The following is a 10,894-nucleotide window of genomic DNA, read 5'->3' as shown; positions in this document are numbered from 1 at the left end:
GTTGTTTTGGTTTTAGTTTGTGCTAGAATATTTGTTATTAAATAAGAAAAGTCGACATATTAATATTGCATTGGCTTTATTCAACAGGGTATTAATTTTCGCTTGCATTCTTTTATGCGTAGCGGGCACTTTATGCCTTTTAGTGTATTCTTATAGCCAAATAATGTGGCATGTGTCAAGTTACATATAAGACATTGTTGATTAATGCACGCAAATGAAAGTAGACGCAAAATGTGCTTATGTCAACAAAAACGTGGGATAAAGCATTTGCATTAATTATGCTTATGTAAACCAAAACGTGGGAATAAAGCCTTTACAATAATTTTGCTTACGATCCAAAGTTTTTATGCCCTTATTATTTAGCTATGTAAGCATTTAGTTTGTATAAAAACGTAATCATTAATTCCATAAATATCACTTGAAAGCAATCAAGCAAACAACAGTGTTCGAACTTGGCGTAATCGCTATTATTCTGAACATTCTGGTGACCCCTGTGAAAGGACATTCAGCTAAAACAAGGCCAGTGCAGCAGTTTAAGGAGCCACAAAACTAGTCTAAAAGAAGAAAAATGGATCGTTTCGAGGATTTGGCCAGACAACAAAGAGAAACGGGCGGCAATATCGAATCAATTGTCCGAAACTTTAAAAAGGACCCGCAATCCAGGAAGCAGTCAATCAGCTATTACGAAGAGCGATTGAGAAGACTGGACAGCGAGTGGTCGAAGTTTGAAACAACTGACAACAAACTTCGACTGCTTGAAAACCCCCAGCTGGATCACGACTACTTTACAAAGGACTACTATAACAATATAATGGAAATTGTAAATCAGTACAAGGAGATTTTCGAGTCCGCAGTGCTCCAATTGGCTCAAACCCCGACGAGAGAATTGCGCTTAACAACTTATGAAGGAAGTACGTACCAACATGATGCTTCAGCTTCAAAAGTCAACACTGAAGCACGGCATGATACTGGAACCAAACAGGCAGCTTCCAACGAGTACACTAAACTAGTCCGCAGACAAGGGGTAATGATGGCGTCGTTGCGACGGTTACTGAACGACAACGTTTCACCAAAATGTGTTCCAACAATTAATAAACTGTGGGAAAATATAGAAGACATTCACTTCAGGATATATGAGATGTTCGACAACCCAACCGAGCAGGGCTACAAGGTCGATAACTTCATTTCACTTGAGGAAAAGGTATGGAGTACTTTGCAAGCAGCTAATAGTGACTCCCATACTGAGCAATCTTCAAACCAACTTCCGATTAAACTGCAATCCATTTCACTGCCGAAGATAATAATTCCAAAATTCGATGGCACCTATTTAAAATGGCAAGAATTTCATGACCTATTCTCGCAACTGGTAATAAATCAACCTCTTTCAAAAGTTCAGAAAATGTGGTACTTGAAAACTCACTTAGTGGGGGAGGCTGGAAATCTAATTAAACATTTCGCATCAACAGGAGAGAATTTTGATGCAGCTTGGTTCATGCTTCTGGAGCGTTACAACAACAAACGCTTGCTGGTGAGCAAGTTAGTACATGAGCTAACTACTACACCTGGAAGCACATCAATGGACAATGTCAAAAAACTGCATGACACAACACAAGAATGTCTATTAGCATTGCAAAATTTGCAGATAGACACATCAACATGGGATCCACTTCTGCTCCCCCTTCTACTAAAGAAACTGGATCAACCGACTCGTTTGCGGTACGAACAATCATTATCAAAGCCACGGGAGGTACAAACACTCAAGGAATTCCTGCAATTTCTGGAGAAACACTTTCAATCCATGGAAGCGATGGGTGTCAAAGACAAATCTACAAGCTCAACTGCAAAGGTGTGCACTTCAGTCACATCCAAAGGTCATAGAAATGACACTTGCAGCATGTGCAAAAAAGGAAAACATCCATTATTTTCTTGCAAGGAATTTTTACAACAGTCTCCATCGGCACGCTTTCAGTTCATACAAGGGCAGAAATATTGCCACAATTGCCTAAAACCGGGACATGGTTCTAAAAATTGTATATTAAGAAACTGTCTGAAATGCAACAAAAAACACAACACGCTGTTACATTTCGAGGATTCAAAAAGGGATGTGAGCAAAGACATTACATCAGTAGCCACTCCAACACAAGGCAACGAATCGCAAAGTACTACACCATCCAGGACCAAATCAACGCCATCAAAAGACGAAGCAGCGTCACTTACCACCGCAAAGCACACAAAGTCAAACACGTATGTACTACTCAGCACTGCCATGGTGAAAGTTAGAGGAATCGGAACAGAAGTGCAGTGTCGGGCAATTCTCGATTCAGGCTCACAAGTTAATTTTGTGACTGAACGATTGGTTAAACGTCTTGGCATCTCAACTAAACCATCATCAATCTCCATTAGTGGCATCGGGTCAAGGAGCACTAAGATACAGCATCGAGTCAATGTGGCGCTACAGTCTCGGATCAACAACTTTACAACGCGGCTAGAGGCAGCGGTATTTCCTCAGATTATATCCCCGCAGCCGTCGCAAGAAATCAAGATCGACGAATGGCAAATTCCTGAGAACATCATGTTAGCCGATCCATCATTCAATCGTCCTGACAAAATTGATATATTGTTGGGGGCGGAATTCTACAACCAACTGATGGCAGCAGGGCAAATCAAACTGTCAGATGACCTACCCATTCTGCAAAATACAGTGCTGGGATGGATCATCGCGGGAAAAGTTGGTGGCAACTACATCTCAAATGCAATATGTGGAATCTGTACCAACGATGACATCAACTTAGATGCAGCCATTGCTCGACTATGGGAACTTGAGGAACATCCTCCTGTAAGAAAACAACATTCCGTAGCAGAAAAACAGTGCGAAGCTCATTTCGCACAACATACACTCATCAATGTAAATGGGAGACTCATGATAAGGCTACCATTTCATGAAAATCCGGAGGCCTTAGGGGAATCCTATGGGATGGCGTATAATCGATTCCTGGCCTTAGAACGTCGACTGGCAAAATCGCTCCAGACAAAGAATCAATATGTACAATTTATGGAGGAATATGAGAACTTGGGGCACATGACGCAAGTGGATATTGATTCCATCAGTAAACCTAGGTACTTCATTCCTCACCATTGCATTGTGAGACCCGAAAGCCGCACTACAAAATTACGTGTGGTGTTCGACGCATCAGCAAAATCGTCCACTGGCATGTCTTTGAATGACCTCATGTATACCGGACCCACTGTTCAGAGCGAGCTTTTCACCATTTTACTTCGCTTCCGTTTGCCCAGGTTCGTCTTCACCACAGATGTAGAAAAAATGTATCGACAGATGCTCATTCAACCGGACGAACGCAAATTCCAACTTATCATCTGGCGAAAGGATTCAAGCCTACCAATAAAGCATTATCAGCTAAATACAATCACATATGGGACAAGATCTGCTCCATATTTAGCCACCAAATGTTTGCAGAAAATTGCAAAAGAAAATGCATTACAATATCCTCTTGGTGCTCAGTTTCTGCAGGACAATTTTTATGTAGATGACGGAATCGGTGGGTCAGACAGCTTAACCACGACGATGGAAATCCAACAGCAACTGATACACATCTTAAAACAACGTGGTCTTAACCTAAGAAAATGGTGCGCCAATCACTCACAATTACTGCAAAATGTTAGCAGGGAGGAACAAGAAGTTGACATAGACTTTGACAATGACATCAATCAAACTATTAAAACGTTGGGGTTAACATGGATGCCTAAGATGGATCGATTCTGCGTAAAGGTATGCCTAGGAAGCTGCAGTCTTGCAACTAAACGCTCAGTCAGCGCCGATCTTGCAAGGCTATTCGATCCGTTGGGGATACTAGCACCAATTGTAGTCATGGCAAAAATGTTTATTCAAGATCTCTGGCAACTGAAGCTGACATGGGATGAAGCATTACCAGCCGATTTGAATGAGAGATGGACAACATTTCGAAATGATTTGCAAAAATTGGACAACTTGCAAGTTTCACGGCACGTGTTTGAAGGATACATCCCAGCAAAAATTCAAATTCATGTCTTCTCCGACGCATCAGAAAAGGCATATGGTGCTGCGATTTACATTAGATCCGAGCTGGATGAGGGACGAGTACAAGTGAGGCTGCTCTGTGCAAAATCTCGTGTGGCACCCTTGAAACGGCAAACTATTCCTCGGCTTGAGCTCTGTGCATCAGTACTGGGTGCTCAACTAACTACAAGGGTCAAATCAGACCTTAAGCTAGACGATGTGGCTACATACTTTTGGACTGATTCACAAATCGTGTTGGCATGGATTAACTCATCCTCAGCATCATACCAAACATTTGTGGCAAACCGTATAGCTGTTATTCATGAGCACACTACCGCTGAACAATGGCGGCATATAAGCTCAAAAGACAACCCAGCTGACATTCTATCACGAGGACTGCCGCCGGGGAGACTAGAAACCTGCAATATGTGGTTTTATGGGCCAACAATCTTGCTTGGTAAAGAAGACACTTGGCCTTCAAAGTATTCCAAGGCATTATCAGTAATCGACGAAGGTATCAACATGGAACGGAAAGGGGTGACATCAGTCGCTGTTGCAACCACTGGACATGAAGGAAGCGTACTTTATAGCATTCGACACAATGGCTCTTTCAAAACATTACAAAGAGTGACAGGCTACATGCTGAGATTTATCAACCAGGCCAGAAACCAATCGCGGGAGTCAGACATTCCCTTGACCGTACACGAATTGGAAAAAGCGCTTGTGGTAATCGTTCGTACAATGCAGCAATCGGACTTTGAGGAAGAGCTTCAGCACCTTAAAAAATACAACGAAGTTCGCAAAAACAGTTCTTTCCGCAGCCTGTCACCGTTTCTGGACAATAATGGTATCATCCGAGTTGGAGGGCGTCTACAAGCATCAGAACTTGCATACGATGCCAAACACCCTATGCTAATTCCACATAACAATTCACTCGCCAAATTATTAGTACAAATGATCCATAAAGAAAACCGTCATTGTGGACCTCAAGCGCTCTTAGCTTACACAAGGCAAAGATTTTGGCCTATAAAGGGAAAATTGCTGACACGATCAATTGTGCTCAACTGCGTAAGATGCACCAAGGCTAAGCCAAAACTAATGAGTCAAATTATGGGGAACTTGCCTTCAACAAGAGTAACTCCAGCAAGACCATTCATCAACTCAGGCGTGGACTTCTGCGGGCCATTTTGGGTTCACTTCAAGATAAGGGGAAAGAAACCACAAAAGGCCTATGTAGCGGTATTTTGCTGTTTTGCCACAAAGGCAGTGCATTTGGAATTAGTCAGCGACTTAACGACGGATGCATTTATTGGTGCCTTAAAACGATTTATAAGCCGAAGAGGACATTGTCAAAATTTATATTGTGACAACGCAACCAATTTTGTAGGCGCGAAAAACCAGCTTTCTGAACTTACTGACGTTGTTTATGGAAATTCATCACGAGAATCAATAGTAAAGCAGTGCAGCGGAAAGGGAATAACATTTCATTTTATACCTCCTAGGACTCCACATTTTGGCGGTTTATGGGAAGCAGCGGTAAAATCAGCTAAGCATCTACTAATAAGAAGCACCTCGACAGCGTCCTTAACGTATGAAGAATTGGACACGGTAATCATCGAGGTGGAAGGAATCCTAAATTCCAGACCAATCAGCCCAATGTCCGACAATCCTAACGATCTAACAGCTTTAACTCCAGGCCACTTCCTCATAGGAGAACCCCTTAATGCCCAAGTTGATCCAACGTCTAGGCCACAGCAAACAAATTTATTAACAAGATGGAAACTTGTTTCTCACCTCAAACGCGAGTTTTGGAATCGGTGGTCCCGCGAATATTTATCGGACCTTCAGCTGCGAAATAAGTGGAAGACACAACACAACAACATCAACGTAGGTGACATGGTGATCATCAAAGAAGACAACACACCGGTACTGCAGTGGCCATTAGGAAGAATCATCAATGTATATGAAGGAAACGACGGTGTAGTGAGAGTGGCTGATGTAAAAACTGCTAGTGGCACTTGCAAGAGGCCTATTCATCGGCTTGCACCCTTGCCCAAGGAAACAAATGATACCACAGGACGACAATCAACCAACAAACTGCTTGAGGAAGACAAAATTCCATCAAGGAGGAATAATCCTTCGTTACACCAAGGACTTGCTACACTTCTGATTACCCTACTCATCTTACCACTGGCTTTAGGAGCTGAACTTCAAAATAAGCGATTTGGATCAAGGCTTGGCATTCATTTTGAAGGAATAGGCTCAACAGCCATATCAACCACTGATTGGAACCTAATAATCTACTATGACATGGAAGGATTTTTGGTAGAACTAGCAGCGCTGTCAAATGGCACAAGGGCCCTGCGCCATTTATGTCAAGAAATCACACAAAAAAGCTCATGTTTTTCTCTGGTAGCACATCTTGAGCAGACTGAAAAAGAGTTGCAGTTAGATTACGCAATAGTAAAATCTAATCGGCGTAAACGAGGTGCCATTGATGCAGTTGGAAATATCGCTCATTCTTTGTTTGGAGTACTGGACGCAGAATATGCAGAACAAATGTCCAAAACAATCACACACGTTAAGGAAAATGAACTACATCTGCTGCACCTGATCAGAAATCAAACATCCATTGTGGACTCAACCATCAACATTTTGAAGCAGGATCAAAAAGCGGTCAAGAGGAAGTTCGACATCATTGATCAACAAGTGAGTCAAATATTCCAGAGGATCAGCAACGACACGCATGAGATATACCAAGAAAAATTATTTCGAATCTTTTCCTCGTTATCCATCCAACTCACACTTATGGCAGCCAATTTGCAAAGAATGCAATCTGCAATATTAGCCGTTCTAATAGATACTCATCACGGAAAAATAAGTCCTCTTCTGCTGACGCCCAGCCAATTGCAAGACGAAGTAAACAAAATTAAACTTCACTTATCAGCACCATTGGAACTGCCTGTAAACCAAGAAGATTTACTCCAGCTATACCAACTCATGACGGTTAAGGGAGGACTTACAGAAAAGCATGTTGTATTCAGCATCACATTGCCTCTGGTAGAGCATGATCGATATGACTTATTCAATCTGCTACCAATTCCTACTTGGACTAATGGGACTATGATTGAAATAAGTCCGTGTGCTGCAGTTTTGGCAATAAACACAGCTCTCGGTCAATATTTCCCGCTGAGCATCTCCAAATTTCAATCTTGTGTGGATATTAAAAATGGAAATTACATCTGTTCTAAAATTCAAATTCGTTATAGTCACGGTTCATCTAAATGCGCATGTGAAGTAAATTTATTCAACAACAACACCCAGTCAAGTTGTCAACTGCGAAAAACACCAAACGATGTTGCATGGATATCACTACAGCATAAAAATCAATGGATTTATGCCACGTCAGTTTCATCTCGTGCAACCGCAGTATGTGGAAAAGAAATCATTCAGGTGATTTTAAAAGGATCAGGACTGTTATCACTCCAACCAGACTGCATACTCAAACATAATTTTATATCAGTTCAAGCAGATCAGTTGATATCGACGAGTCTTTGCTCGTCCTACACTAGCCTGGGAGAAATTTCCGAAGTAGCTGCAGCAGAACATATAAAGCCTCTTCTTCAATCACGGGATGATGAGAAATACATAACACAAATACAAAACCTCACGTCCTTACAATCATCATTGGCCAATCAACGCATATTAGAACTCCCAAACAAACTTGAAGCACAAAATGCGCACCACATAACGGTTGGGTACACTGCTTTGGTTACAGTTTTGTGCCTTTTGGTGTTCATGCTAGTCAAAAGAAAATTTAAAACAGCCAAACAGGAAACATTGCACGCATCCACGACTGCGACCACATCCGGTCAAAATGAAAAACCCACACCTGCGCCTCGACATTCTCAAGGATGTTTGGACTTTACGATAAACATTTAGGACAGAACCTGCTAAGGAATTCGAGCTGCGCTCACCGGGGGGAGGATGTTATTAAATAAGAAAAGTCGACATATTAATATTGCATTGGCTTTATTCAACAGGGTATTAATTTTCGCTTGCATTCTTTTATGCGTAGCGTGCACTTTATGCCTTTTAGTGTATTCTTATAGCCAAATAATTTGGCATATGTCAAGTTACAGATAAGACATTGTTGATTAATGCACGCAAATGGAAGTAGACGCAAAATGTGCTTATGTCAACAAAAACGTGGGAATAAAGCATTTGCATTAATTATGCTTATGTAAACCAAAACGTGGGAATAAAGCCTTTACAATAATTTTGCTTACGATTCAAAGTTTTTATGCCCTTATTATTTAGCTACGTAAGCATCTAGTTTGTACAAAAACGTAATCATTAATTCAATAAAGATCACTTGAAAGCAATCAAGCAAACAACAGTGTTCGAACTTGGCGTAATCGCTATTATTCCTAACAATATTATTATATTGAATTGCAGTGCAACGCGGGGGTTTTAAATAACATTTGTGTTTTTAAAAAACTCACTGTTTCAAAGTGCATGCTATGATTATACATATACTTGTTTCATGGAGTGTGACTTTTTCTGTCCGATCTCGTCCGATATAATATAAACATTTGATAAAAGAGCATTATATCTACTTTCATTTGGTGTATGGATTGTCTGCTGCATCTTGTTGCTGTTTGATAAAACTACTATTTCCAGACGTCATCAAAGTCAAACATTAACAAATATTCAACGAGTGGATGGGCCGTTAGTCCATTTTTTTAATTGGACATACATGCTTTTACCAAAGATCCGGATTTTGCGGACAAAAATACGTAACTGTTGCCGGAAAAATTCTCTGGAATGGACTTCCGGGTTAAATAATGGACTCCCGGTCCCGGAAGTCGGTAATACGGCCAAAAGATAGAGCATCCCCGACTTGGTAGTTCATATTTTTCTGTTTTCCAATAAAAACATTTTCCTTCATTCTAGAAAGGCTGAACTGGTGGTCTGGGACACCCGGTATATGGTCGGTGGGTGTGGTTGAGCCTATTTCGCAGATTTTCAAACCAACGTCTTTTAAGCTTCTAAGAAGCATGTGTACACGATTTTAACCGCCTATCTGCATTGGTTGATTTTTGGCCGCAGAAAGTGCCCTCAGCCATAGTGCAGTGGGGAAAGTCAAAACGACTGTTTGAAAGAATCTAGTAACTTTTTGCGTTTGTCTTTTAGAACTGGTATAAGGGAAGCAGACTGAACTAGATCCCATCTGTCGAATTTAGGAATGGTTTGGAACTATCGAAAAAAGAAAAGGCAATAAACACTTCGTGGATATCGCAATGTTAAATTCGCCAGCTGCTATCATGTAAAAGATTATCAACGTGTACTATTAGCACGGTTGCCAACCGTCCCGTTTTGGGCGGGACTGTCCCGGATTTAAGAGCTAAGTCCCGGTCCCGGTACGACACATGCCGGGACGCAAAAAGTCCCGGTTTTTTGCAAGAAATAAATTAAGACATATATTTTACAAATCCTATTCACTGATCGTCACTATACGCCGTTTTTTTTTCTACAGCGATTTCCTGCAGACTGTTTCAATCATAACTAAGGGCGTGTGTGAATCGGTAACAAAGTTCTGTGGGGAACGCTGGTGAATGATATTTTTACTATAGTGAGGCAGTTGCCAATCTGCAGTGTGAAATTAAATCTTTTTTGACAGCAGTAAATTTTTGACAACCACAGAAAAAATACTATACATTGAAGTGAAATAAATGTTTAAAAAAAAATATCTACCATCATTTATTGCAATTCATCAATTTAAGCTTTTGATCAATTTAATTTTAACCAATTAAAGCTTTTAAAACATTAAATAAATTTATTTACAAGAAATATTTAATATAGTGTAATATTTTTTAATTTTTGCCGGAAAAATTATACACTTTAACAATATTTGCAGTTGTCAAAATTTTCTATACATTTGTCAAAAATTTCACTAGCTAGTGAAATTTTATTCACCTCGTACTTGTAAAAAATTTACTCACATCGAACTTTGTTACCGACTCACACACACTCTAAATCAGTGCCCGCCAAAAAGAGAAAAGTCTTAAAATGAGAATGTATTAGTTATGAAACAAAAAATGAGAATGTGTTGGTGGTAATGCACGGAAAAAATTTCTGTGTTGTATTATTATAAAAACTTTGGTATGTTTTTTGCCGTTTTTTTCATTGCGCGCTATTTTTTAGATCTAAACAACATCGAAACATATAATGAAAGTTAACGGCCCTAAGAAAGGAAAAAGTTGGTAAAATTTTGTATGTATTGTACAAAATTATTATTATTTTTTTATAATTTAAGTGTGGATTTCTGAGCAAAGAAGACAACGTGCTTCGAGCACTCTGAATATTAAAAGAAAATTTCGTTGATTTCAAGTAGAAATAAAATAAAAATATATATATTTATGTCAATAATTCACTTATTGAGAGAGGAGAGTATCGCTTTCTTAATGCTGAAGAGCGGATCTGATATATCAAACGTGCTGGAATGAGAGTTAAAATCCTGGCATAAGTAACGGAGTGGGTCGTGCAATTCAAAATTGGTTTTACAAGCTTTCAGAAATATGGGACAAAAGTGTCTTGATACGCGTGAGGGAACATTAAAGCTTACATCAGCCAGAAGAGATGGACTTGAAATTGAGCCTGTCAGTAATTTAACTATAAAAATTATACCAAGCATTTCCCTGCGACTGGCAAGTGTAGGAAGGTTAATAAGTTTTAAGCGACTCGTATAAGGTGGAAGACTATATTTAGAATCCCATCGGAAATTTCTTAAAGCAAAAAGTAGGAATTGTTTTTGAATTGATTCTATCTTGTCTGAGT

General features: G+C 39.9%; 1 protein-coding gene across 1 annotated transcript; it reads left to right on the top strand.

The window, feature by feature from the left end:
- The first annotated feature begins 568 nt into the window (after positions 1–568).
- LOC108368617 (uncharacterized) lies at positions 569–5,507 on the top strand. The gene is made up of 2 exons (XM_017623502.1): positions 569–5,188; positions 5,442–5,507. The coding sequence occupies exons 1-2, from the start codon at positions 569–571 to the stop codon at positions 5,505–5,507; spliced, it is 4,686 nt and encodes a 1,561-aa protein (XP_017478991.1).
- The last annotated feature ends 5,387 nt before the right edge of the window (positions 5,508–10,894 follow it).

This window comes from Rhagoletis zephyria, unplaced genomic scaffold, assembly GCF_001687245.7.
Source record: "Rhagoletis zephyria isolate East Lansing unplaced genomic scaffold, Rhagoletis_zephyria_1.1 Rzeph_scaffold_03225, whole genome shotgun sequence".
Lineage (NCBI taxonomy): Eukaryota > Metazoa > Arthropoda > Insecta > Diptera > Tephritidae > Rhagoletis > Rhagoletis zephyria.
The sequence above is the reverse complement of the archived record's forward strand: the minus strand, read 5'-3'. Positions and strand labels throughout refer to the sequence as shown.

Bases quoted from the DNA above. Each gene is read 5' to 3' on its own strand.
- LOC108368617 (XM_017623502.1), top strand. From the start codon at position 569: ATGGATCGTTTCGAGGATTTGGCCAGACAACAAAGAGAAACGGGCGGC. The intron at 5,189-5,441 runs GTAACTCCAGCA...CCAATTTTGTAG, and splicing joins GGAACTTGCCTTCAACAAGA to GCGCGAAAAACCAGCTTTCT.